The sequence below is a fragment of the Biomphalaria glabrata genome, chromosome 1 (genome assembly GCF_947242115.1).
Source record: "Biomphalaria glabrata chromosome 1, xgBioGlab47.1, whole genome shotgun sequence".
Taxonomy (NCBI): domain Eukaryota; kingdom Metazoa; phylum Mollusca; class Gastropoda; family Planorbidae; genus Biomphalaria; species Biomphalaria glabrata.
This window is the reverse complement of record NC_074711.1, coordinates 89,493,862-89,520,395: the sequence shown is the minus strand read 5'-3', so window position 1 is coordinate 89,520,395 and position 26,534 is coordinate 89,493,862. Positions and strand designations below refer to the sequence as shown.

Below are 26,534 nucleotides of genomic sequence, written 5' to 3'. Positions count from 1 at the left end.
CATTTTGAGACTTCAAATCTTTTAAATGAAGGCCCTCTTTTAGTGGAGACCAAAGGGCTGTAGCCTTCGCCTGCCCTGCCTTAAATCCGGCCCTGTGTAACAGTTTCCATTAACTCAATATAAAGTTTGCCTGTTTTATAGCTTTGTAATCGCAGGGTTTGGATATTCAAATAATAATAGTTACATTTCTGAGAAAAGCTAAAATTGAATGCCCTATACATTTTAAATCCACACAGTGCAATAAGTAGTTATCACACTGAACTCACCAAACTTGGCATGCATCCAGGAGTTGGATTTGTTCGTTGGGTTTGTAGTACCTGCCGTGTTGGGAACACGGGCACTCGGACGGCGTAACGCAGCTCTTGTTATAATACAGTAGACCGTCGGGACAATGACACCCGGAAATACAGGTAGCTTGTTGCCCATGAAAACCTGCGGGGGGCTGTGTTCGACCGCAAGCTGGACGCTGGGAAGGTCCGCAGTCACTGTAGACCATATTGGCAGGGCACTTCATATCTATAGGTGTAAGAACACATTAGGTTAGAGAAGGGAAAACTGGACTCTGGGAAGGTCCGCAGTCACTGTAGACCATATTGGCAGGGCACTTCATATCTATAGGTGTACGAACACATTAAGTTAGAGAAAGGAAAACTGGACTCTGGGAAGGTCCGCAGTCACTGTAGACCATATTGGCAGGGCACTTCATATCTATAGGTGTAAGAACACATTAGGTTAGAGAAGGGAAAACTGGACTCTGGGAAGGTCCGCAGTCACTGTAGACCATATTGGCAGGGCACTTCATATCTATAGGTGTAAGAACACATTAGGTTAGAGAAGGGAAAACTGGACTCTGGGAAGGTCCGCAGTCACTGTAGACCATATTGGCAGGGCACTTCATATCTATAGGTGTACGAACACATTAAGTTAGAGAAAGGAAAACTGGACTCTGGGAAGGTCCGCAGTCACTGTAGACCCTATTGGCAGGGCACTTCATATCTATAGGTGTAAGAACACATTAGGTTAGAGAAGGGAAAACTGGACTCTGGGAAGGTCCGCAGTCACTGTAGACCCTATTGGCAGGGCACTTCATATCTATACGTGTAAGAACACATGAGGTTAGAGAAAGGAAATATTCTACTAAATAATGACTAGCGAACGGTTTGTATATCAACAACTTATTATTGGTTAGAAAAGGTAAAATGACACTATCTCTATCTGTTGTATATTAGTTACACTGAGAATAAAGAGGGAAAATGAATACTTTGATTTATTATACACAAAAGTGAAAAAAAAATTGTTACATGATTTAATTTTGTAAATTTTTATATATAAAGCTAAAGGGGTTTAAAGGTGGACCAAAAGAGGACTTCCTTACCACACCCAGCCTTCACTCTCCACGAAAGAACTATATTCTCCATCAGACAAGCGCTGACATAAGCTGCCATTGCTTGACATCTCGTGGCATTCTTTGAGGACACTGGCATTAAACAAAATGTGTCCATGCAGTACTTGATATAAGGTTTGACATCGACCTAAAATACATCATTAAATATCATATCAAATTGAAACAGCGACGAAATCTATTTTAATAAAATGTAGTATTTGTTGTCTAAAAAAAAACAACAACCTATAATTCAGTCAAACTTAGAAAAACTAGTGTGAAGGAGCCTAGAGGTAACTCTGGATGTAAATGTGCATTTCTTTTAATGGTGACGTGCATCCACTTTGTATGCTAATGTTTGAAATATATTGTAGTACTTGTTTAAAGACATATGGAGACTTTGATTTTCTATGAACATTCATTTAATAAGTTGTTTTTTTTTTACTAATGCAATCAAATATCTTAATGCATGGATTGTTCGAAATCTCTATTACTTTCAAATATTTATTTCAGCCTTTATTTCTATTTTATATCTACTGTGGGAAGCGTGGTCGAGAGGCCAAGTGCGCTCTAACTTGGCTTGGCTTGGCTACACATTAGAAAGGGGCTCGAGGTTCGACACCCGACTCGAGCAGAGTTGTGTTTACTGAGCTCCTAAAGGAAAACCAACTGCTAGATACCCCCTCCCATCCCCAGCGGTCCACGAATGAGATTGGACCAAAGCGCTCTGATCATGCTATACGCATGAAAGTAGCGCTATATAAAAGCTATAATAATAATTATTATTTCGAAATATTTTCTTTACATTCAAATTTGTATTACTCCCCTTTCATTCTATTGTCTGGCGTGGTTACTTCCCTTTGTTTCTATATCTTCTGAAGATTTTCGCCATACACATAAAATTCTTAAAAAAAAATAAATAAATAAATAAACATCTACATTTAAAAACTGGAGGCGCGGTGGCTGAGCGGTAGACTTCCGAACCGGGGACCGGGGTTCAAATCCTGGTGAAGACTGGGATTTTTAATTTCGGGATCTTCGGGCGCCTCTGAGTCCACCCAGCTCTAATGGGTACCTGACATTAGTTGGGGAAAAGTAAAGGCGGTTGGTCGTTGTGCTGGCCACATGACACCGTAGGCCACAGAAACAGATACATCATCTGCCCTATAGACCACAAGGTCTGAAAGGGGAACTCTACTCTCTATCTACATTTAAAAACTAAGAAAGTTGAACAGAATCTATTCATCCCTCTTATTTACGTGTACCAGATCTAGCTGTTCTACTACCAGCACTAGTTGGATGGCTGCCTGGTCGTGCGTTTTGCGCGCTGGACTGTCGTTCGGATTTATCGATGGTCCAGGGTTCAAACCCTGCCCGCTCCCATCCCCCGTCGTCCTGCGGGAGGTTTGGACTAGGAAGTAATTATCTTCAACTCTGAAGGAACATCCGAAACATGTAAAACATTTTACAAACAAACATTTTAGTTTTCATCATTCTAGCACTGCATCAAATAAACACTCATCAAAGAGTCTTATTAGTAACGGTTTTATAATGCAGTGCCTTTTTTTTTAAATTATAGAAAAGGTGATACTTATATGTACACTATATAGGCTTGAAAGTTTTGTGTATTGTTAGACACTTTGTATTTTTAGTTATGTAGAGACGCACCATAGTGGACGGGTTTTGAACGTGACTAGTGACGCTTTGATTTAGATGGGTTAGAGACTACTTAGAGACAGAAAATCAGTTGGTGATAGGATTCCATAGGGTTAGGACGAATTTTATTGACAGAGACATTGACTGTGGCCCTTTTGTGGATTAAACATTATTGAAACTGTTCAACGGAGTTTCAGACTCGTCTCGTAACAGTTAAAACCGGTGCTACTTCTTTTGCTTGTGTGTTTATTGCACTGGAATACACCCGAACAAGAAAACCCAGACATCTGCAGAGTAATCTGTCATAATCTGACAGGCATCAACAATTAACTACAAGACAGGCAGGTATCCATCACAGTATGCAGTGTGCATGGGCATGTCCGTTGTTACAATGTACACATATAACATGAAATAAAAAAGTACTTCCTTTAAAAAAAAAATACAAATGTTATTTTTAGCAATTTGATTTCTAAACAAGCTAGTTCCCCCCCCCCCTTTTTTCTTTTTGCTTAAGAAAATTTCGAACCACACTCTTGGGGATACAAAAGGAAACAACGCCTCTAATGTATATTAATTATAGTGTTTGAAATACAGGTTAATTAACATAACTAGCAAACTAACCTTGTCATGACACGGTCTGAAAACGTCTGTAGTTAACAGGTAACAAGCTGACCTGGCCTTTTCCAGTTCGTAGCTAGTCCTACATGGCCTTGATGTCTCGCTCCACTAACAACATACATTTTGGAGGAAATTATGATCACATACATTGCTACACATTATATAGTGCTATTATATCTGTTACGTTATTGGTTAAAAACAAACCAATACATTTTTAATCCAATCAAATAGACTTACATTTGGCTGTACGTCAAGCTGGTTGCTGTAGACTTTCATCAGATTGTTGAGCTTCTGTTCAGTCTGTTTATCTGATTGAGACATAGAGCAAGCTAGATTTAATAACGCTTTATTAAAAACAAAGCTTATATAGAGTAAAGAGAGCGCACCGTTAAATTGCTGTCACATCTCTTAATAAAGCAAGTTGTATTTCCTTTTTCTATATACAACGAAATAAAGCAATTACACCTAATCGATGACATAATTGTTTTTTTTTAATTGATTTGTGTGTTGTTCTGTGGCATTTTACGTCTCGAGAGACGATCTTTTCCCTTTGCAACTTCTTGTGTGACTAAAGAGGCCAATCCTTGATACACAGCTGCGATCGCAGGTTGGGCATATATAATCACCAGGCGCCGTTGCATTTTCACCCTTCTTTCTGCTTCTGTTGTGTATGACATCTGCAATCTGTGACCCTTCCTTTATGCTCTCTCTCCATGTGGATCTGTCCAGTGCCACCTCTTCCCAGTTGCCAGTGTCGATTTTGAAGAGCTTCATGTCGCGTTTGCATACATCCGTATAACGTAAAAGTGGGCGACCAGCGGCTCTCCTGCCTTCTATTAGATCGCCATACAGGATGTCCTGTGGAAGTCGACCTACTGGCATTCTACGAACGTGGCCATGCCAGCCAAGGCGTCTGCTGCTGATAACAGAGCGGATGTCCTGGCATCCTGCTCTATGAAGCACTTCCTCATTGGTTATCTTATCTTGCCACCTTATTTTAAAGATCCGCCTTAGGCATCGGAGGTGGAAGACATTCAGCTTTTTTTCCTGCCATGAGTAGGTTGACCATGTTTCACTTCCGTACAGCAAGGTGCTCAACACACAGGTCCGGTAGACTAGGGCTTTAGTACTGCTAGTCAGCAATATGTTGTCCCAGACTCTTTTCTGCAACCGTGACATGGTGGCCATTGCCTTGGCTATCCTGTTGTTTATGTCTTTATCCAGTAGAGTGTTGTTGGATATGATGGAGCCAAGGTAACAAAAGTGATCAACAATTTCTAGTGGTTGGCCATTAATGCTTACTTGAGGTGCAGTGTTTGTGTTTTGGACAAGTATCTTAGTCTTGCTTTGACTGATGTTTAAGCCGAACTTCTGGCAAGCAGCAGATAGTTTGTCAACCATGGACTGTAGCTGAATATCAGAATCAGCCACAATAGCTGCATCATCAGCATACAGGAATTCCCTGACGAGTAGCTTCCTAACCTTGGTTTTTGCCCGCAGCCTTGATACATTAAATAGTTTTCCAGAGGATCTTGTATGGAGAAACACACATACGTTTATGTCGCTGTACGCATAATGCAGGAGAAGAATATGCCAAACAGAGTAGGTGCGAGCACACATCCCTGCTTGACACCACTGCAAACCTCAAAAGGCGCTGATTGGGCTCCGTTGAATTTGACAGTACATTTAGTTTCTTCGTGAAAACACTCAATTAACTTCAGTAGTTTGGGACAATGAATAACGGCAAAGATTTCAGATTCGAGAATGAAAAGTGGGAGAAAATGACCCTGACAGACAAACAGACAGACTGAGGGAGTTAATATAAGCCTTGTAAAAAAAAAGATGCAATCTGACATACTGCTTAAGTTTTTATGTGTTTACATTTCATAAAATGTTCAGGGACAAAATGCTAAGAAATTATTTTTTTCAACATTCAGTGTAATGTTTTTAAAAATAAGTATTACTATTTCGTAGATATCATCAATTCAAATTATGTATAATTATTCCTTTCCTCCAGGTACACAAAAACACACACACACACACAAAAACATCAACAACAAAAAGACTAATTTACCTGGTCTTAATTTTTGACATGCTCCACCAATGTACTTGTCATGAATTAGCGGAGAGTCAAATCCAACAGTTATAAAGATCTCAGTATTACTATCACGCCTGATGAACAAATCCAAGACGGGAAAAGCCAAAACTATACTGTCACTGAGAACATCAAAGTTGACGTCTGCGAAAGGAAGGAAAAAAAAAAGATTTTCAACAAGATAAACGATAAGACTAATAGAAGACTAATAGAAGACTAATAGAAGAATTTCAACTTTAGATGTCATTTTGTAAATGGAAAACAAAACCTTCATTATAATTATACACAATTATTCATGCATGGTGGAAAGCTTTGTGCAAGATAAACATTTACTGTAATTAATAGGAATAGAAATAGACTTCAATACATTCTAATTGCATTTGAACTGTTAACAGCTGTATACTGAAGCACTGCATTTTAACTGACATTAAATGTATATTCAAGCACTAAATTTGAATAGTATTATATTTGAACTGAAATTAGCTGTGTAAAGAAGCACTGATATTAGCAGTGTAATCAAGCACTACATTTGAACTGATATTAGCAGTGTATTCAAGAACTACATTTGAACTGATATTAGCGGTGTATTCAAGCACTACATTTGAACTGATATTAGCGGTGTATTCAAGCACTACATTTGAACTGATCATTAGCGGTGTATTCAAGCACTACATTTGAACTGATATTAGCGGTGTATTCAAGCACTACATTTGAACTGATATTAGCGGTGTATTCAAGCACTACATTTGAACTGATATTAGCGGTGTATTCAAGCACTACATTTGAACTGATATTAGCGGTGTATTCAAGAACTACATTTGAACTGATATTAGCGGTGTATTCAAGCACTACATTTGAACTGATCATTAGCGGTGTATTCAAGCACTACATTTGAACTGATATTAGCGGTGTATTCAAGCACTACATTTGAACTGATATTAGCGGTGTATTCAAGCACTACATTTGAACTGATATTAGCGGTGTATTCAAGCACTACATTTGAACTGATATTAGCGGTGTATTGAAGAACTACATTTGAACTGATATTAGCGGTGTATTCAAGCACTACATTTGAACTGATATTAGCTGTGTATTCAAGCACTACATTTGAACTGATATTAGCGGTGTATTCAAGCACTACATTTGAACTGATATTAGCTGTGTATTCAAGCACTACATTTGAACTGATATTAGCGGTGTATTCAAGCACTACATTTGAACTGATATTTGCTGTGTATTCAAGCACTACATTTGAACTGATATTAGAGCAGTGGTGTAGCATCCATTTCGCGAAGGGGTTCGATGAACCCTGGCCAACGACCAATGGGGGCCCACAATGGCAAGTGAAATCTATCAAATTCTTATATAATTTACCTAGTGTTATTATCTAAGATTGAAAAAAAAAAGCAACAAAATAAAGTAGTGTAAACGCCATGATTAACATTGAGACCGATGTAATAGACCCACTAAAACAACATGAGCTTCAATAAACACAATAATTTTATTAGTCTCTATTTATGTTCTCTACTCCAGCCACTTGTTCTCTAAAACTGACCTCCTTTTACACACATTCTCTGACACACTGCTGTTCACTCAACCATGTACACTCAAGGTCCACTGGTCATTTCATATACAGGCACACACACTGCACTACCAGCCACTCAAAACACATACACTTACTATCACAACCGATTTCTGCCTGACACTGCGCTGTAAGTAAGCGTCTAAGAAGTGACTCGAATGTAATGACTATTACTTCTAAAATGTAGTACCGAAAAAAATGCCCTTTTGAAAATGTGCTGATCCATACTTGATAGTTGGATATGTATTGATGTTACCCAATCCAGGGGAGGGGCCCATCATCATATTCTTGAACCCGGGCCCATATGTACCTTGCTACGCCACTGTATTAGCGGTGTATTCAAGCACTACAATTGAACTGATATTAGCGGTGTATTCAAGCACTACATTTGAACTGATATTAGCGGTGTATTCAAGCACTACATTTGAACTGATATTAGCGGTGTATTCAAGCACTACATTTGAACTGATATTAGCGGTGTATTCAAGCACTACATTTGAACTGATATTAGCGGTGTATTCAAGCACTACATTTGAACTGATATTAGCGGTGTATTCAAGCACTACATTTGAACTGATATTAGCGGTGTATTCAAGCACTACATTTGAACTGATATTAGCGGTGTATTCAAGCACTACATTTGAACTGATATTAGCGGTGTATTCAAGCACTACATTTGAACTGATCATTAGCAGTGTATTCAAGCACTACATTTGAACTGATATTAGTGGTGTATTCAAGCACTACACACGAATCCCACTTACAGTGCGTCTTCTACGGACAGCAGATGAAAAACAACAACAAAGTGTAACATTTACTTTATTATTCCAATAGTATACTCATTATTATGTTAAGTTATTTCACTTCGTGTTTTAGGTTGATCGTACGAAGTCTTGGGTTTAAAACTTTCAGGAAGTAATTCTACATTTTAATGGTATGACACAAATGGAGACTTTCGTATGAATAGGAATTAGGTGTGTCATATTACGGGACCGTTTTCTTTAAATAATAGTAATAGGCGCCTGATAAAATAGCTGAATAGAATTATATATTTTAAAACACACTAAAAACAACTAAAAAGATAAAAACAACTAATAAAAACAATGTAACAATTGTGTAGGCGCCTGATAAAATAGCTGGATAGAATTAAAAACACACACAAAAAAAAACCAACAACTAATATGATAAAAAACAACTAACAAAAACAATGTAACAATTGAAATACACACAAAAAGAGAGAAATCAAAAGAAACCTCCAATTTTCTCCACATGGTCCAGGTGTTGAGAAAACAAAACAGACTTCACCGTATAGTTCATATTAGTTGAGGACATTGCGATGGACTCATCATCCACCTGGTAGACACGCTCCCTGGAGATATGATGAACACGCAGACCCTGTAGGGAAATGAATTAGATGGGATAAATAAATGTGGATTAGAAGTGGTAAAGGGAAATATGATTAATTTCATGTAGTCGAATTGTTGGGAAAAATAGAATGGATAGAAGATAATATAGATTGGTTAAAGAGGAAAGATAAAGGCGTTGGGTTTATGGGGTATAGCGATAGTAATAAATAAATAGACATATTGGATAAAAGCGTAAATAAGAATGAATATCAGAATGGAATGTGGAATTGATTCTTTGAGTGGATAAAAGCTGGAAAATTAGATGCACATTTATTGAATAAAAGAGGCGCGGTGGCTAGTGGTAAAGCGCTTGGCTTCCGAGCCGGGTGTTCCGGGATCGAATTCTTGTGTCTACTGGGATATTTACTTTCGTAATCTGTAGGGCGCCTCTGAGTCCACCCTTCTCTAATGGGTACCTGACACTAGTTGGGGAAAAGTAAAAGCGTTGGTCGTTGTGCTGACCACATGACACCCTCGTTAATCGTGGGTGACATCATCTGCTCCATAGATCACAAGATCTGAAAGGGGAACTCTATTTTTTTTTCTTATTGAATAGAAATCTATATAGTGAATTTACCTTATTATATTTTATATATGTATTTTTAGGACTGGATATAGGGTCGGATAGAGTAATGACTCTATAGTTTTGTTTTCGTTGTGGCAATGTGTTTAGGAGTTTGACTTATTTTTTTATTTTTTTTTATGTTTCGGATGTTCCTTCAGAGTTAAAGATAACCTACTTCCTAGTCCAAACCTCCCGCAGGACGACGGGGGATGGTAGCGGGCAGGGACCAGGTTATGAACCCGAGACCATCAAGACAACCGAACGACAGTCCAGTGGGCATACCGCACGACCAGGCAGCCATCCAAGATTTCCTTCTAGCCCTTATGACTCAGAATGATTTACTTTATTCTGTGTTGGATTACCTTAAAGCACTTATGACTCAGAATGATTTACTTTATTCTGTGTTGGATTACCTTAAAGCACTTATGACTCAGAATGATTTACTTTATTCTGTGTTGGATTACCTTAAAGCACTTATGACTCAGAATGATTTACTTTATTCTGTGTTGGATTACCTTAAAGCACTTATGACTCAGAATGATTTACTTTATTCTGTGTTGGATTACCTTAAAGCACTTATGACTCAGAATGATTTACTTTATTCTGTGTTGGATTACCTTAAAGCACTTATGACTCAGAATGATTTACTTTATTCTGTGTTGGATTACCTTAAAGCACTTATGACTCAGAATGATTTACTTTATTCTGTGTTGGATTACCTTATAGCATTTTGACGTCTCATAGCTACAATGCGTCCAGCTGTCTATCTTGATGTTGTTCAGTTCTAACAGTGTGATATTACAAGGCGCAGAAAAAGGCTGGTACACGGCTCCCAGGAAAGTCTGAACAGTGCATAGGGCACCGGCCCTGCAAGTCAGGTATGGGCCTAGCAGTTGAGACTGACTCATTGGAGAAGGCTGCACTGAAGATTTAAGTACGACCATTTAGGTTTTATTAAAAAATGGAAGAGCAGAGCTGTTAAGTAAACTTTTACAATTACGTAAGAAATGTGTGTTTTTGTTAGCTCAAAGTCTACTACAGTAAATGTGTTTGTGTGTGTGTAAAGTGTCGAATGTGTTGAAAATCATCTCTCTAATTTATAATGTAATGACGTTTCTGTCATGTTGCAATGGTAATCTTAATAATCCAGACGACATGTTATTTACTAGGGGAGCACCGGATAGTACTTTTTAATAATCGGCCGGAGCCGAATATTGAATAGTAAAATATGATATCCGGAAGCCGGAGCCGGAGCCGAATACCTACATGTCTTGACAATAGCTTGTGTTGCTGAACATTATGAAAAACTGTTAACATATCTATATTTGTGTTATTTTGTTTTCCTATTATATACCTTATTGTTTTAGACTATGTTACTAATTGAGGAATTAATGCTCAACAGTATTTATAAACAGATAGGCCTAATGAGTGTAGCATGAGTGTGTGTTTACGCACGAGGCCACCAACTGTAAAGGGTGTGTGGGAAAGATCAATGTAAAATATGTAACTATATATTTTACTAGCTACTAATGTAAATCTCTCAAAAGTTTGTTTGATGACATTCGACGGTTCCCTTCATAAATTATTAAACTTCTTGTTTGACCTCGTTTATCCGCGCGACCTGTGAGGGTATACAATGGTGCGGAGGTTTACACTTTTTTACTCATAAACATAGCATATCGGAAACTAAGGACATACCTGTGGGTGTATATACCTCCAACAGTTCGCTGTGTGGTTGTCTAATGTACATCGGAAAGCTTTATAAACATCTCATTTTAAGCCTCAACAAAACAAATTTTACCGACGCGGCAGAGAATCTCTTATATACAAAAGAGATACAAGACACCGATAGCAAAGACAAACAGACACAAACACTCTTTTGTTCCCCTGGCAATCAAATCATTAAATAGAAACAATTTGATATCAACTTTTTTTCGTATGTAAATTAGGAGTGAGTCTGGTGTGAATGTACACTTTGGTTTCTTATAGTTATAATGTTTTTTGTTTGGTGTAATGAACAAAATGTAAGACAAATTTCCATACGGACAGTAAGGATTATCATTATTATTATTATTATTATTATTACATGTGATCAATTGTAACAAGTAAGTAAGCAACTCAACTCATTTGCCGATACCGGAAATAAAGGCTCTTATTTCACACGCGTAGCACTCAATGCATCACTCGTTGGAGCATGAACTGGAGCACGATTGCGTCTCGAGGGACAGAGGTCTGATGAGCAACAATTTAACTCTTTCCCTCCGTAACTATTTTTTCATATTCAGACGGAATTCTTCATTTCGCTCATTAGTACTTCACTACCGTATTATGATTAAGCTTCAACAACTTTGTTTGTTGTGATCAGAAAATGTTTTATTTGCTATAGGATTTTAGAGGAATGCGTGCTCCTTCTATCTTATCTTATCTTATCTTATATAATACAGACGTTACTTCAAAAAAAGAAGATGATTACGTCCTATATAACATAAAGAAAAGGTTTTAAAATTAAATATGAATGTAATTTAATGAGGTCAAATCAACGATGGTATCGTCGATGAGGATAGAAAGAGTTAATGTACCGGTAGTCTACCGCAAATCACGCTTTGCATATGCGGGGTATTTAAGGGTGCGGGTTGAATGAGTTTTTAAAAATAATTATTTTGTAATTTGTGCGGGGGTATACGCGTATGTGGGTTATACGCATGAGAGGGATATTATTTTGTAATTTGTGCGGGGTATACGCGCACGTGGGTTATACGCATGAGAGGGATATTATTTTGTAATTTGTGCGGGGTATACGCGTACGTGGGTTATACGCATGAGAGGGATATTATTTTGTAATTTGTGCGGGGTGTACGCGCACGTGGGTTATACGCATGAGAGGGATATTATTTTGTAATTTGTGCGGGGTATACGCGCACGTGGGTTATACACATGAGAGGGATATTATTTTGTAATTTGTGCGGGGTATACGCGCACGTGGGTTATACGCATGAGAGGGATATTATTTTGTAATTTGTGCGGGGTATACGCGTACGTGGGTTATACGCATGAGAGGGATATTATTTTGTAATTTGTGCGGGGTATACGCGTATGTGGGTTATACGCATGAGAGGGATATTATTTTGTAATTTGTGCGGGGTATACGCGCACGTGGGTTATACGCATGAGAGGGATATTATTTTGTAATTTGTGCGGGGTATACGCGTATGTGGGTTATACGCATGAGAGGGATATTATTTTGTAATTTGTGCGGGGTATACGCGTATGTGGGTAATACGCATAAGCGGGATATATGCGCGAAAATACGGTATATATTATTATTACATCCGTCCATTACAACTAAACCACCAGCAATCATCAACTAACAAACTTAACTAAAACATGTCATGCTGTCCAGTGCTGTATTTGGAGCCTCTATGAAAATGTAATTCTTTCTAAATGAAATTAACGTTTGACATAAATAAAGCATTTTTCATCAGCATTTCGCTTGTTGCCTAGTTAAAGGAAAAAAGAAATAAACTGATTACCTTTAGAGCAGTCCAGGCAGAAGTTACCGTTCTTTGACATGCCCCAAGAGCGCGAGGCATCACGACAGCACGACTCGGCGTCCACGAAAGATTCGTTGAGCACTGACTTGCTTCGGCAATGTTTTCTGGCATAGCAGAACTGGTTGCGTTCATTTCCTGGTGCTGACCGGTCACATAATAGAACAAGTAAATAAAAAAAGGGGCTCAGCTCAACTAAGGGGAAGAACTCAAAATTTACAATGCATATCTCAATACTATAAGATTTATTTCTCTTTTCGATATCAAAAAAAAATTAATTACCACTGTTTAATTAATTAATTTTTTTTTAATTAATTCATTTTTTTTTAGTTATAATGAGCAATTGTGCAAAGTTTCAACTTGATCCGAGAATGGGGAAGTGGGAGAAATGACTTGCTCAAAGTGTGTACCAGACAGAGTTGATATCAAAGACAGCAGGCAATTAGCGAACTCACCGTTAACATTGACTATTATCAGTGTTAGCACTTAGTATCAGGTCATTATGATGATCTTATTCATTGATCATTAAACATCAAACTGACTTGTAATATCGTACTTATAGTTTGATATAAAAGACAGCAGGCGATTAGCGAACTCACCGTTAACATTGACTATTGTCAGTGTTAGCACTTAGTATCAGGTCATTATGATGATCTTATTCATTGATCATTAAACATCAAACTGACTTGTAATATCGTACTTATACTTTTCCTTTCAGACCTTAGAGGGCAGATGATGTAGAGGTCATCTGTCAATGTGGCCCACTGTTAACGAGGGTGTCATGTGCCCATTAGCGCTAGGTGGATTCAAAGGCGCCCTAAAGATTTCGAAATAAAAAAATCCCAGTCTTCACCAGGATTCGAACCCTGGACACACACATCCACGGATCGCAAGCCAAGCACTTTACCATTAGCCATCGCGCCTCCAATAGCTACTCAAAATGAGACTCTCAGGGTCTACGAAAGAACCAAGACTTTTTCATGATGGGAAAGAGAGGGGGCATCGAAGTAAAAGTCCAACGCTTTGTCATGGGAACGCTTAATTTAGCTCATGTCAATATCGCAGCCCCCTGGATGACAAAGTGGTCATCATCGAACCACGATGGACGAACTATATATATATATACCTTTGGTCAGTAAACAAATAGATCTTTTAAAAAGATGGGTTCAATATAATAAAAGTGGAACAATCTGAGGTCAATAACTCACCTTTTTCACAGTTGACCCCTGTGTATCCTGGGCAACAGACTTCAATTGTTATGTTTCTGTGGACATTCATATCTAACGATCATTTGTATGAAACGAATAGGTAAAGGTCATGTACTAGAACTGTATTATATGTGCATACCTAGGGATAGGTCTTCATTTACCTATCTCTTTCGTTGTGCCTAATTGATTTCAAGCTATACTAGAACTGTATTATATGTGCATACCTAGGGATGAGTCTTCATTTACCTATCTCTTTCGTTGTGCCTAATTGATTTCAAGCTATACTATAACTGTATTATATGTGCATACCTAGGGATAGGTCTTCATTTACCTATCTCTTTCGTTGTGCCTAATTGATTTCAAGCTATACTATAACTGTATTATATGTGCATACCTAGGGATGAGTCTTCATTTACCTATCTCTTTCGTTGTGCCTAATTGATTTCAAGCTATACTATAACTGTATTATATGTGCATACCTAGGGATGAGTCTTCATTTACCTATCTCTTTCATTGTGCCTAATTGATTTCAAGCTATACTATAACTGTATTATATGTGCATACCTAGGGATAGGTCTTCATTTACCTATCTCTTTCGTTGTGCCCAATTGATTTCAAGCTATACTATAACTGTATTATATGTGCATACCTAGGGATGAGTCTTCATTTACCTATCTCTTTCGTTGTGCCTAATTGATTTCAAGCTATACTATAACTGTATTATATGTGCATACCTAGGGATGAGTCTTCATTTACCTATCTCTTTCGTTGTGCCTAATTGATTTCAAGCTATACTATAACTGTATTATATGTGCATACCTAGGGATGAGTCTTCATTTACCTATCTCTTTCGTTGTGCCTAATTGATTTCAAGCTATACTATAACTGTATTATATGTGCATACCTAGGGATGAGTCTTCATTTACCTATCTCTTTCGTTGTGCCTAATTGATTTCAAGCTATACTAGAACTGTATTATATGTGCATACCTAGGGATGAGTCTTCATTTACCTATCTCTTTCGTTGTGCCTAATTGATTTCAAGCTATACTATAACTGTATTATATGTGCATACCTAGGGATGAGTCTTCATTTACCTATCTCTTTCGTTGTGCCTAATTGATTTCAAGCTATACTATAACTGTATTATATGTGCATACCTAGGGATGAGTCTTCATTTACCTATCTCTTTCATTGTGCCTAATTGATTTCAAGCTATACTAGAACTGTATTATATGTGCATACCTAGGGATAGGTCTTCATTTACCTATCTCTTTCATTGTGCCTAATTGATTTCAAGCTATACTATAACTGTATTATATGTGCATACCTAGGGATGAGTCTTCATTTACCTATCTCTTTCATTGTGCCTAATTGATTTCAAGCTATACTATAACTGTATTATATGTGCATACCTAGGGATGAGTCTTCATTTACCTATCTCTTTCGTTGTGCCTAATTGATTTCAAGCTATACTATAACTGTATTATATGTGCATACCTAGGGATGAGTCTTCATTTACCTATCTCTTTCGTTGTGCCTAATTGATTTCAAGCTATACTATAACTGTATTATATGTGCATACCTAGGGATGAGTCTTCATTTACCTATCTCTTTCATTGTGCCTAATTGATTTCAAGCTATACTAGAACTGTATTATATGTGCATACCTAGGGATAGGTCTTCATTTACCTATCTCTTTCATTGTGCCTAATTGATTTCAAGCTATACTATAACTGTATTATATGTGCATACCTAGGGATGAGTCTTCATTTACCTATCTCTTTCGTTGTGCCTAATTGATTTCAAGCTATACTATAACTGTATTATATGTGCATACCTAGGGATGAGTCTTCATTTACCTATCTCTTTCATTGTGCCTAATTGATTTCAAGCTATACTATAACTGTATTATATGTGCATACCTAGGGATAGGTCTTCATTTACCTATCTCTTTCATTGTGCCTAATTGATTTCAAGCTATACTATAACTGTATTATATGTGCATACCTAGGGATGAGTCTTCATTTACCTATCTCTTTCATTGTGCCTAATTGATTTCAAGCTATACTATAACTGTATTATATGTGCATACCTAGGGATAGGTCTTCATTTACCTATCTCTTTCATTGTGCCTAATTGATTTCAAGCTATACTATAACTGTATTATATGTGCATACCTAGGGATGAGTCTTCATTTACCTATCTCTTTCATTGTGCCTAATTGATTTCAAGCTATACTATAACTGTATTATATGTGCATACCTAGGGATAGGTCTTCATTTACCTATCTCTTTCGTTGTGCCTAATTGATTTCAAGCTATACTATAACTGTATTATATGTGCATACCTAGGGATAGGTCTTCATTTACCTATCTCTTTCGTTGTGCCTAATTGATTTCAAGCTATACTATAACTGTATTATATGTGCATACCTAGGGATGAGTCTTCATTTACCTATCTCTTTCATTGTGCCTAATTGATTTCAAGCTATACTATAACTGTATTATATGTGCATACCTAGGGATAGGTCTTCATTTACCTATCTCTTTCATTGTGCCTAATTGATTTCAAGCTATACTATAACTGTATTATATGTGCATACCTAGGGATGAGTCTTCATTTACCTATCTCTTTCATTGTGCCTAATTGATTTCAAGCTATACTATAACTGTATTATATGTGCATACCTAGGGATAGGTCTTCATTTACCTATCTCTTTCGTTGTGCCTAATTGATTTCAAGCTATACTATAACTGTATTATATGTGCATACCTAGGGATGAGTCTTCATTTACCTATCTCTTTCATTGTGCCTAATTGATTTCAAGCTATACTAGAACTGTATTATATGTGCATACCTAGGGATGAGTCTTCATTTACCTATCTCTTTCGTTGTGCCTAATTGATTTCAAGCTATACTATAACTGTATTATATGTGCATACCTAGGGATGAGTCTTCATTTACCTATCTCTTTCGTTGTGCCTAATTGATTTCAAGCTATACTATAACTGTATTATATGTGCATACCTAGGGATGAGTCTTCATTTACCTATCTCTTTCGTTGTGCCTAATTGATTTCAAGCTAATTTAACACTTCATGTTTCCAAAGAAAATCTCCAAGCTCTGCTTTAGTCTATTGAAACCTCACCATAGAAGTGCACATCTGAAGAATTACTTTGCAGAGGTTTCAGTCTCAAGAAACAGATGACCTTTACATCATCTGCCCTATAGACCATAAGGTCTGAAAGGGGTACTTTACTATTTTTTTTTACAGTCTGAAGGCTATTATCTGACAGAAAGATTTCCAGTCCTCACATGACCATCAAAACAAAAGTTTTATTTTTAGAAACCCATCTGTCTCTTGACTGTGGGTGCTGTGACAGTTCGCTTAACTAAATCCCATCACTTTGGCCGCTCAGCAGCTGTTCTTTGCAGAAAATCTAGACTGTGGGTGCTGTGACAGTTCGCTTAACTAAATCCCATCACTTTTGCCTCTCAGCAGCTGTTCTTTGCAGAATATCAAGAGAGGGGACGGTCCATTCTTTCACATTGTCCAGTCACCTTTTCTTGGGACACCTTTTCTTGGGACACCTTTTCTTGGGACACATTTTCTTGGGACACCTTTTCTTTGGACACCTTTTCTTTGGACACCTTTTCCTGGGACACCTTTGCTACCTCCATTGTACCTTGGAGGATGAATTATGATAGTGAGTCAAGTCTAACAATATTACCAAGCTAATTTCTCGCCTTTTCACAGTATTGAGGAGTCCCTCCTTTTGGAAAGCCTGAGTAAAAGTATAAACTATTTTATCTTCTTATCCTGATATCCGATACCCAGCAATTTTTCTTTAGCTCTGTTCTCAAAGGCTTGCATTCTTTTTTCAGACTCCACAATCAATTTCCAACTTTTTCAACCACAAAGAAGTTACAAGAAAACTAACGAAGAATTCAGTTTCAATCTAACTTGGAATCTGATGTTATATTCTCAAATTCTCCATTATTTGCCCATGACGCCAAACTACAAGACCAAAGTGATATGTTTTAAATGGGAGTTACTTCAGTGAAAGTCTTGAATTCTATTTATTTTATTGACTGAGTCTTTCTTCTACACGAACATAATGCGATAAATGTGAAGTGAATGAGTCTCAATCTAATTTCTTTCCTTCATGAAGGCTTTAAATAAGGTCATGCAGTAGTAACTAACATGAATACACTTAAAATGATTATCAATAAGGCGAATGTCTCAAGCTAATTCGGAAGTATTTTGAGAACCACTGCATGTTAGACATGTTTTTTATTTTCATTGATAAACCTCTCAATCCAATTACTTGCCCCCCCCTCCCCCACCCAAAAACAAAACAAAACAGCAACAACACACTATGTTAATAACTTACTTGTAAACAACACACTTACTTATAAGTAACACACGATCAAACTACACACTTACTTGCAAATAACACACTTACGTGTAAATAACACATGATCAAAATGCGCACTTACTTGTAAATAACACAATGATCAAACTACACACTTACTTGCAAATAAAACAAGATCAAACTACACACCTCCTTGTAAATAATACACAATCAAATAACACACTTACTTGTAAATAACACACTTACTTGTAAATAACACACTTACTTGTAAATAACACACTTACTTGTAAATAACACACTTACTTGTAAATAACGCAATTACTTGTAAATAACACACTTACTTGTAAATAACACACTTACTTGTAAATAACACACTTACTTGTAAATAACACACTTACTTGTAAATAACACACTTACTTGTAAATAACGCAATTACTTGTAAATAACACACTTACTTGTAAATAACACACTTACTTGTAAATAACACACTTACTTGTAAATAACACACTTACTTGTAAATAACACACTTACTTGTAAATGACACACTTACTTGTAAATAACACACTTACTTGTAAATAACACACTTACTTGTAAATAACACACTTACTTGTAAATGACACACTCGCCCAGAAATCCATTGAAAACTCGAGACATTGTTTTGTCCTCGTCATGTCCCCAGTTGTTTCTAGTCTCAGTCTCTCGTACATCTAGCGTGAAGGACTCTAGCACAATATCTTTGACAGCCTGATGGCACTCCACTGTTTTGGACATGATGTGACTTGTCGGAGTCTTGCAGCGTCTTGCAAGAAATACAGAGTGGTCAGTCCAAAAAGTTTAGAAATAAACACAGTCCTCTGAACTGAGTTTTGTATAGCTTTCAAGTGACATTAAACAATACAAATAGAACAAGCTAGCGCTTATGTCGAGTGTGGGAAATAGAAACTTTTTGGATGACAAATTAGCAGATTTATGGCTGCTTCGTCGTGCGGAATACGCGCTGATTATCGTGCGGTCATCTAGATGGTCCAGAGGTTTTACCCTGACCACTGCCATCCCCCGTCGTTCTGCGGGAGGTTCGGTCTAGGAAGTAGATTATCTTCAGGCCTGAAGGAACATCCGAAACGTACAAAACATTATAAAACGAATGTCTTCTTTTTATATTCACTATAATGGCTTCTTTGTATAGTCACTATAATGGCTTCATTGTATAGTCACTATAATGGCTTCTTTGTATAGTCACTATAATGGCTTCATTGTATAGTCACTATAATGGCTTCTTTGTATAGTCACTATAATGGCTTCATTGTATAGTCACTATAATGGCTTCTTTGTATAGTCACTATAATGACTTCTTTGTATAGTCACTATAATGGCTTGTATAGTCACTATAATGGCTTCTTTGTATAGTCACTATAATGGCTTGTATAGTCACTATAATGGCTTCTTTGTATAGTCACTATAATGGCTTGTATAGTCACTATAATGGCTTCTTTGTATAGTCACTATAATGGCTTGTATAGTCACTATAATGGCTTTTTTGTATAGATACTATAATGGCTTGTATAGTCACTATAATGGCTTCTTTGTATAGTCACTATAATGGCTTTTTTGTATAGTCACTATAATGGCTTCTTTGTATAGTCACTATTATGGCTTGTATAGTCACTATAAAGGCTTCTTTGTATAGTCAATATAATGGCTTTTTTGTATAGTCACTATAATGGCTTCTTTGTATAGTCACTATAATGGCTTTTTTTATAGTCACTATATTGGCTTGTATAGTCACTATAATGGCTTCTTTGTATAGTCACTATAATGGCTTCTTTGTATAGTCACTATAATGGCTTCTTTGTATAGTCACTATATCGGCTTCTTTTTATAGTCATTATAATGGCTTCTTTGTATAGTCAATATACTGGCTTCTTTGTATAGTCACTAGAATGGCTTCTTTGTATAGTCACTTTAATGGCTTCTTTGTATAGTCACTATAATGGCTTCTTTGTATAGTCACTGTAATGGCTTCTTTGTATAGTCACTAGAATGGCTTCTTTGTATAGTCACTAGAATGGCTTCTTTGTATAGTCACTATAATGGCTTCTTTGTATAGTCACTAGAATGGCTTGTATAGTCACTATAATGGCTTCTTTGAATATTCACTTTAATGGCTTGTATGGTCACTAGAATGGCTTCATTGTATAGTCACTAGAACGGCTTCTTTGTATAGTCACTATAATGGCTTCTTTGTATAGTTACTATAATGGCTTCTTTGTATAGTTACTATAATGGCTTCTTTGTATAGTTACTATAATGGCTTCTTTGTATAGTTACTATAATGGTATCGGCTTAGGAATAACTCATCGTGATTTTCTATCGACTCTAAATAGATTCAGGCTAGGTTGTAGCAATCTTTCAAATGAATGACTTATTTAGCGTCTATTGTTGGCTTACATTGCACGGCCTGAAAGCATGGTGTGTCGTGGCTTTTTATTTTATTCATTTTTTTCGAGTTAATAATAGTTTGACTAAGAAAGAATTCGTACTATAGAATCATAAGTTATTTCTGTATAAGATAATAAATGTGAAAACATGTAATTCTACTTATAAGTATAATATTAGAGTTTAATTTTTTGTCAGATGTAATATATTTACATAAATGATTTACCAAATTGCATTAGTTCAGGAACAAAAGTCAGATTATTTGCAGACGATTGCATAATATATAGAACAATAAAAACAACACAAGACACAGATATTTTACAAAGAGAATTAGATGAATTACAGAAATGGGAATCAAATTGGAGCATGTCTTTCCACCCAGAAAAAAGATCAGTTGTTAAGAGTAACAAAAAAACTAAAACAAATTAATTCCACTTATCTTATTCATGGCAAACCAGTAACACAGACTAAAAACGCAAAATACCTAGGTGTTATAATAAATGAAAAAATATAATGGAATCCACATATTGATGAAACTACAAAAAAAATCAAACAAAGCATTAGGATTTATTAAAAGAAATTTCTATAAATCAAATAAGAACATAAAACTAAAATGTTATTTAACCTTGGTTAGGCCAATAATAGAATATGCATCCTCCGTTTGGGACCCCTCAACTCAAGAAAACATTAAGAAACTGGAACAGACACAAAATAGAGCAGTGAGATTCATAACAAACAAACATTCACATTTGACTAGAGTAACACCTTTAGTAAAATCACTAAATTTAGAAAGCCTTAGGACAGAAGGCTCAAAAGTAAAGTAGCAATCATACATAAAACACTGAACCATAATCTTCAAATACAAAAACAAAATTTAATAAAATACTCTGAAAGACACAAAGATAAAGGCACATTCCTCGTCCCATATGCTAGGACAAATTTGTACAAATACTCCTTCTTCCCTAGTGCTATTAGAGCATGGAATGGGTTGCCTGAGCTAGCCAGGAAAACCAGTGACTTGGCAGAATTTAAGTCATTGGTTAATATGCATGACTAAATGCATGACGCGTAGGACGTAATCATCTTCTTTTTTGAAGTAACGTCTGTATTATATAAGATAAGATAAGATACGATAAGATAAGAAGATAAGATTACACTAACACCATCTATGCACACATTTAAGTGTATCTCTCGTCTGACTAGAAACTAGTTTACACTTTAGTTGTAGAGTAATTTTTAGGCTTTTCCTTCTGTCTTTTCTTATGTTGCTGTATGTAATGAAATGATAACGACTAGTATACCAATACCATGGCTTTATTCGACAAAATGAGACTACAGTAAATAGTGAATGAAACCAGCACGTCTAGCATAACACTGATGCAGTCTATACACACACACACACACACTGGACATGAAACACACACTGGGCATGACCTTCGGACACGCTGGACGCACGCAGAAAATCAACTCAGTTACACTACACTGTATTTACGGATAGGATACTGTTATAAACTTGGTGGTGGCACAGAGAGGGGTAGTGGTGTGAGTGTAGTCAGCCGACGCAATTCGCCCCAGGCCAGCGCTAGACGAGCGGTCAACCGTGACGAGCTACGATGGTCAACCGAGTCGAGTATCAACAGGACAGTTCGGGAAGGATCGCCGACGTGAACAGAGCTCAGGAGCGTCACGAGAGTTATAGTCATCTGACCACCTAGAAACGTCGAGGGGCGTTCTGTCCGGTTCGAGAAGGCCAGTAGGGACCCTATATAAGAGCGGAGGTTGCGCAGTCAAGACAGTCGAGAAAAGGGGCTCAATACAGCAAGGTTCAGAAAGCGGGTTTACGACAGGAGTTCAGAACACGGTCGACTACAGCACAGTTCAACGGTGTGGTCCTGTACGGAACATTACGACGGTTCAGTGCGGAGTACTATCAAGTACAGTTGAGACGAACGGCGTCTTGATCTTGGTCTGTGATCGAGTCCGACACAACGAGCCCAAGTGTGTGAAGTCAGTCCCGAACTGTTGAACCCAGTGCAAGCCCGGAACGAGACGGAGAGGCCAGTGCAAGACTTGATACGGCGGAACGGTGTTATCGGAGAGATATTTGTTATCGCAGAGCTATTTGTCCTGTTCTACGTGCTGCCAATTGTACAGTATTGGCTGTTATTTATGGACATTAAACCTTTACGTTATTTTGGAGCCCTGACTTGTCAAGTTCTTTAAGTTGGTGGTGTATGGTGCAGTTTGCAGAGAGCCTGGATAGTGAGATTCGTAACAACTGGTGTCAGAAGTGGGATCTGCAATGGCTACTACGAAAACGCTAGACCAACTCCTTTTGAAGGAACTGAGGCGAGAGCTCCGTAATCGAGATCTGAAGATGAGCGGAAACAAAGAAACCTTACAAGCACGCCTTCGGGAAGAACTGGTGAAGGAAAAAGAAGATCCGGACACATATCTTTTTGAAGTCGAACCGGACTTGCAGGAACAGATGGCAGCTATGCAGGGACAGATGGCAGCTATGCAGGGACATATGGCAGCTATGCAGGGACAGATCGCCAGTAGCATACAGGAGCAGATGGCAGCTATGCGAGAACAGATGAACTCGGGGCAAGAAAACACCAATTACAAGATAGACAAAATGGACTCGGGAATCAAAACGGAGTTATTGGCAATGAACCAACGCATACATGCTGTGGAGGAGAGAATCACCACCATAGAAGAACAGATGAACCAGAGGGTCTACGCTGTTGAGAAAAAGATCGAAGAAATAAAGACGCAAGTTTACAGGGATTTTACCAAGATGCAGAAAGCAAATGTGATGTCGATCGTACCCGACGTTTCCATGAAGGTAAAGCCTCCTGTGTTTGATGGATCCGTGTCCTGGTCCGTCTACAAGCTACAATTTGACGCCGCGTCCAAAGTCAACCAATGGAACAGCGATGAGGAGAAAGCAACAGCCCTTATATTGTCCCTAAGAGGAAAGGCCTCCGAACTGCTGCAGTCCATTCCAAACCCACAAGACTACGCGGCTCTCGTCAAGACGATGGAGCTCCGGTACGGTGACGAGCATCTGCCAGAATTGTATCGAGTCAAATTGAAGACCCGACGACAGCAATCAAATGAAACCCTACGGGAATTGGAGGCAGACATTGCACGCCTCGCCCATTTGGCTTACCCAACAGCCACGCAAGACCTCCTGGAAACAATCATTACTGATGCGTTTGCCGACGCACTTCAAGACCCCGAACTGAAGAAGGCCATCAGAGTTAGTGGCAAGCACAAAGCCAGTGAAGCCCTTGTGTACGCTCTCTTATACCAAGCTGCTAAAGACGAGTCCGAGAACATTTACCAAAACCAGAGGCTGGAGGTTAAAGATAAAGGTCGCAAGGAACTGAGAAAAACGAACGAGGCCCTAGAAAAATGTAGAACCATGCGGATATCACAAGGTCGACGCGGAGTGAGAAAACGATGCTGGAACTGTGGTGGGTTTGACCACCTACAAAGAAACTGTGCAAAAAGGTCTTTTCGACAAGAAGTGAACCAACACAGATCTGAGAAAGTATCCAGACCCTGCAGGAAGGCTGAAGAAACGGGGGTGATCATCGATTGTCGTCGTCTTGAGGTGCAAGCTCCCGAGCAGCGGTCAGACGAGAAAAGCCAAGATGCTCAGCGAAAAGATGAAAATGTAGCCCCCACTTTCCGAAGGAAGGAAGCTCATAATTTAGCCCGCAAAAACATCAACAGCAGCAGTGACCAAATGAATGCAAGGAAGGACGATAGGGTCATTGCCTCGAGGTTCCGTAAGAACGACTTGGTCTGGCTATACAACCCCCGGAGAAGAAACGGAAGGTCCTATAAGCATCAAAGAGATTGGGAAGGCCCTTACCATGTAGTTAAAAGGATCACAGATGACGTTTGCCGGATACAAGGAAGCCACCGGTCCAAGCGGAAGGTCGTCCACATCAATCGACTCCACCCGTTTCATGGCGAGTTTGATTCTGTCCGGGACGGACAGATCTAAGGAGGGGGCAGTGTTATAAACTTGGTGGTGGCACAGAGAGGGGTAGTGGTGTGAGTGTAGTCAGCCGACGCAATTCGCCCCAGGCCAGCGCTAGACGAGCGGTCAACCGTGACGAGCTACGATGGTCAACCGAGTCGAGTATCAACAGGACAGTTCGGGAAGGATCGCCGACGTGAACAGAGCTCAGGAGCGTCACGAGAGTTATAGTCATCTGACCACCTAGAAACGTCGAGGGGCGTTCTGTCCGGTTCGAGAAGGCCAGTAGGGACCCTATATAAGAGCGGAGGTTGCGCAGTCAAGACAGTCGAGAAAAGGGGCTCAATACAGCAAGGTTCAGAAAGCGGGTTTACGACAGGAGTTCAGAACACGGTCGACTACAGCACAGTTCAACGGTGTGGTCCTGTACGGAACATTACGACGGTTCAGTGCGGAGTACTATCAAGTACAGTTGAGACGAACGGCGTCTTGATCTTGGTCTGTGATCGAGTCCGACACAACGAGCCCAAGTGTGTGAAGTCAGTCCCGAACTGTTGAACCCAGTGCAAGCCCGGAACGAGACGGAGAGGCCAGTGCAAGACTTGATACGGCGGAACGGTGTTATCGGAGAGATATTTGTTATCGCAGAGCTATTTGTCCTGTTCTACGTGCTGCCAATTGTACAGTATTGGCTGTTATTTATGGACATTAAACCTTTACGTTATTTTGGAGCCCTGACTTGTCAAGTTCTTTAAGTTGGTGGTGTATGGTGCAGTTTGCAGAGAGCCTGGATAGTGAGATTCGTAACAATACTTTCCTACATTCCAACATCACCTCTACCTCTGTAAAAGTATAGAACCACCACTAAGGATCAAACCCCCCTCCCCGTGCACATGCTGCATCGGTAAGCCATCTGTCCGATACCACTTTCTCTGTTTCATCTGAGGAGATGAACTACCTGTTACTTCCCCCCACGCCTTGTTATCATACAATGGTGTCAGTGACATACAATGGTGCCAGTGACATACAATGGTGTCATCGATATACAATGGTGTCAGTGACATACAATGGTGTCAGGGACATACAATGGTGCCAGCGACATACAATGGTGTCAGTGACATACAATGGTGTCAGTGACATACAATGGTGTCAGTGGCATACAATGGTGTCAGCGACATACAATGGTGTCAGCGACATACAATGGTGCCAGTGACATACAATGGTGTCAGCGACATACATGGTGTCAGTGGCATACATTGGTGTCAGTGACATATAGTGGTGTCAGTGACATACAATGGTGTCAGTGACATACAATGGTGTCAGTGACATACAATGGTGTCAGTGACATACAATGGTGTCAGTGACATACAATGGTGCCAGTGACATACAATGGTGTCAGGGACAAACAATGGTGTCAGTGACATACAATGGTGTCAGTGACATACAATGGTGTCAGTGACATACAATGGTGTCAGTGACATACAATGGTGTCAGTACATACAATGGTGTCAGCGACATACAATGGTGTCAGCGACATACAATGGTGTCAGTGGCATACAATGGTGTCAGCGACATACAATGGTGTCAGGGACATACAATGGTGTCAGTGACATACAATGGTGTCAGCGACATACATTGATGTCAGCGACATACATTGATGTCAG

The 26,534-nt window shown here is 38.6% G+C and overlaps 1 protein-coding gene across 5 annotated transcripts in view; it reads right to left on the bottom strand.

Annotated features, from left to right (window-relative positions):
* LOC106061055 (SCO-spondin-like) overlaps nucleotides 1–26,534 on the bottom strand; it is a 75,857-nt gene that overhangs the window by 48,806 nt on the left and 517 nt on the right. For 3 of the 5 annotated variants that reach the window (XM_056018470.1, XM_056018471.1, XM_056018472.1), the window contains exons 2-11: nucleotides 19,045–19,236; nucleotides 14,060–14,115; nucleotides 12,834–12,995; nucleotides 10,023–10,225; nucleotides 8,586–8,727; nucleotides 5,730–5,894; nucleotides 3,893–3,963; nucleotides 3,659–3,763; nucleotides 1,376–1,532; nucleotides 267–516 (exon numbers count right to left, since the gene is read on the bottom strand). In XM_056018470.1, coding sequence (XP_055874445.1) covers nucleotides 267–516; nucleotides 1,376–1,532; nucleotides 3,659–3,763; nucleotides 3,893–3,963; nucleotides 5,730–5,894; nucleotides 8,586–8,727; nucleotides 10,023–10,225; nucleotides 12,834–12,995; nucleotides 14,060–14,115; nucleotides 19,045–19,236 — 1,503 coding nt within the window. Of the gene's footprint in view, nucleotides 1–266; nucleotides 517–1,375; nucleotides 1,533–3,658; nucleotides 3,764–3,892; nucleotides 3,964–5,729; nucleotides 5,895–8,585; nucleotides 8,728–10,022; nucleotides 10,226–12,833; nucleotides 12,996–14,059; nucleotides 14,116–18,968; nucleotides 18,985–19,044; nucleotides 19,237–26,534 lie in introns of those variants that run through there. The other 2 variants (XM_056018473.1, XM_056018474.1) reach the window with 2 other exon arrangements.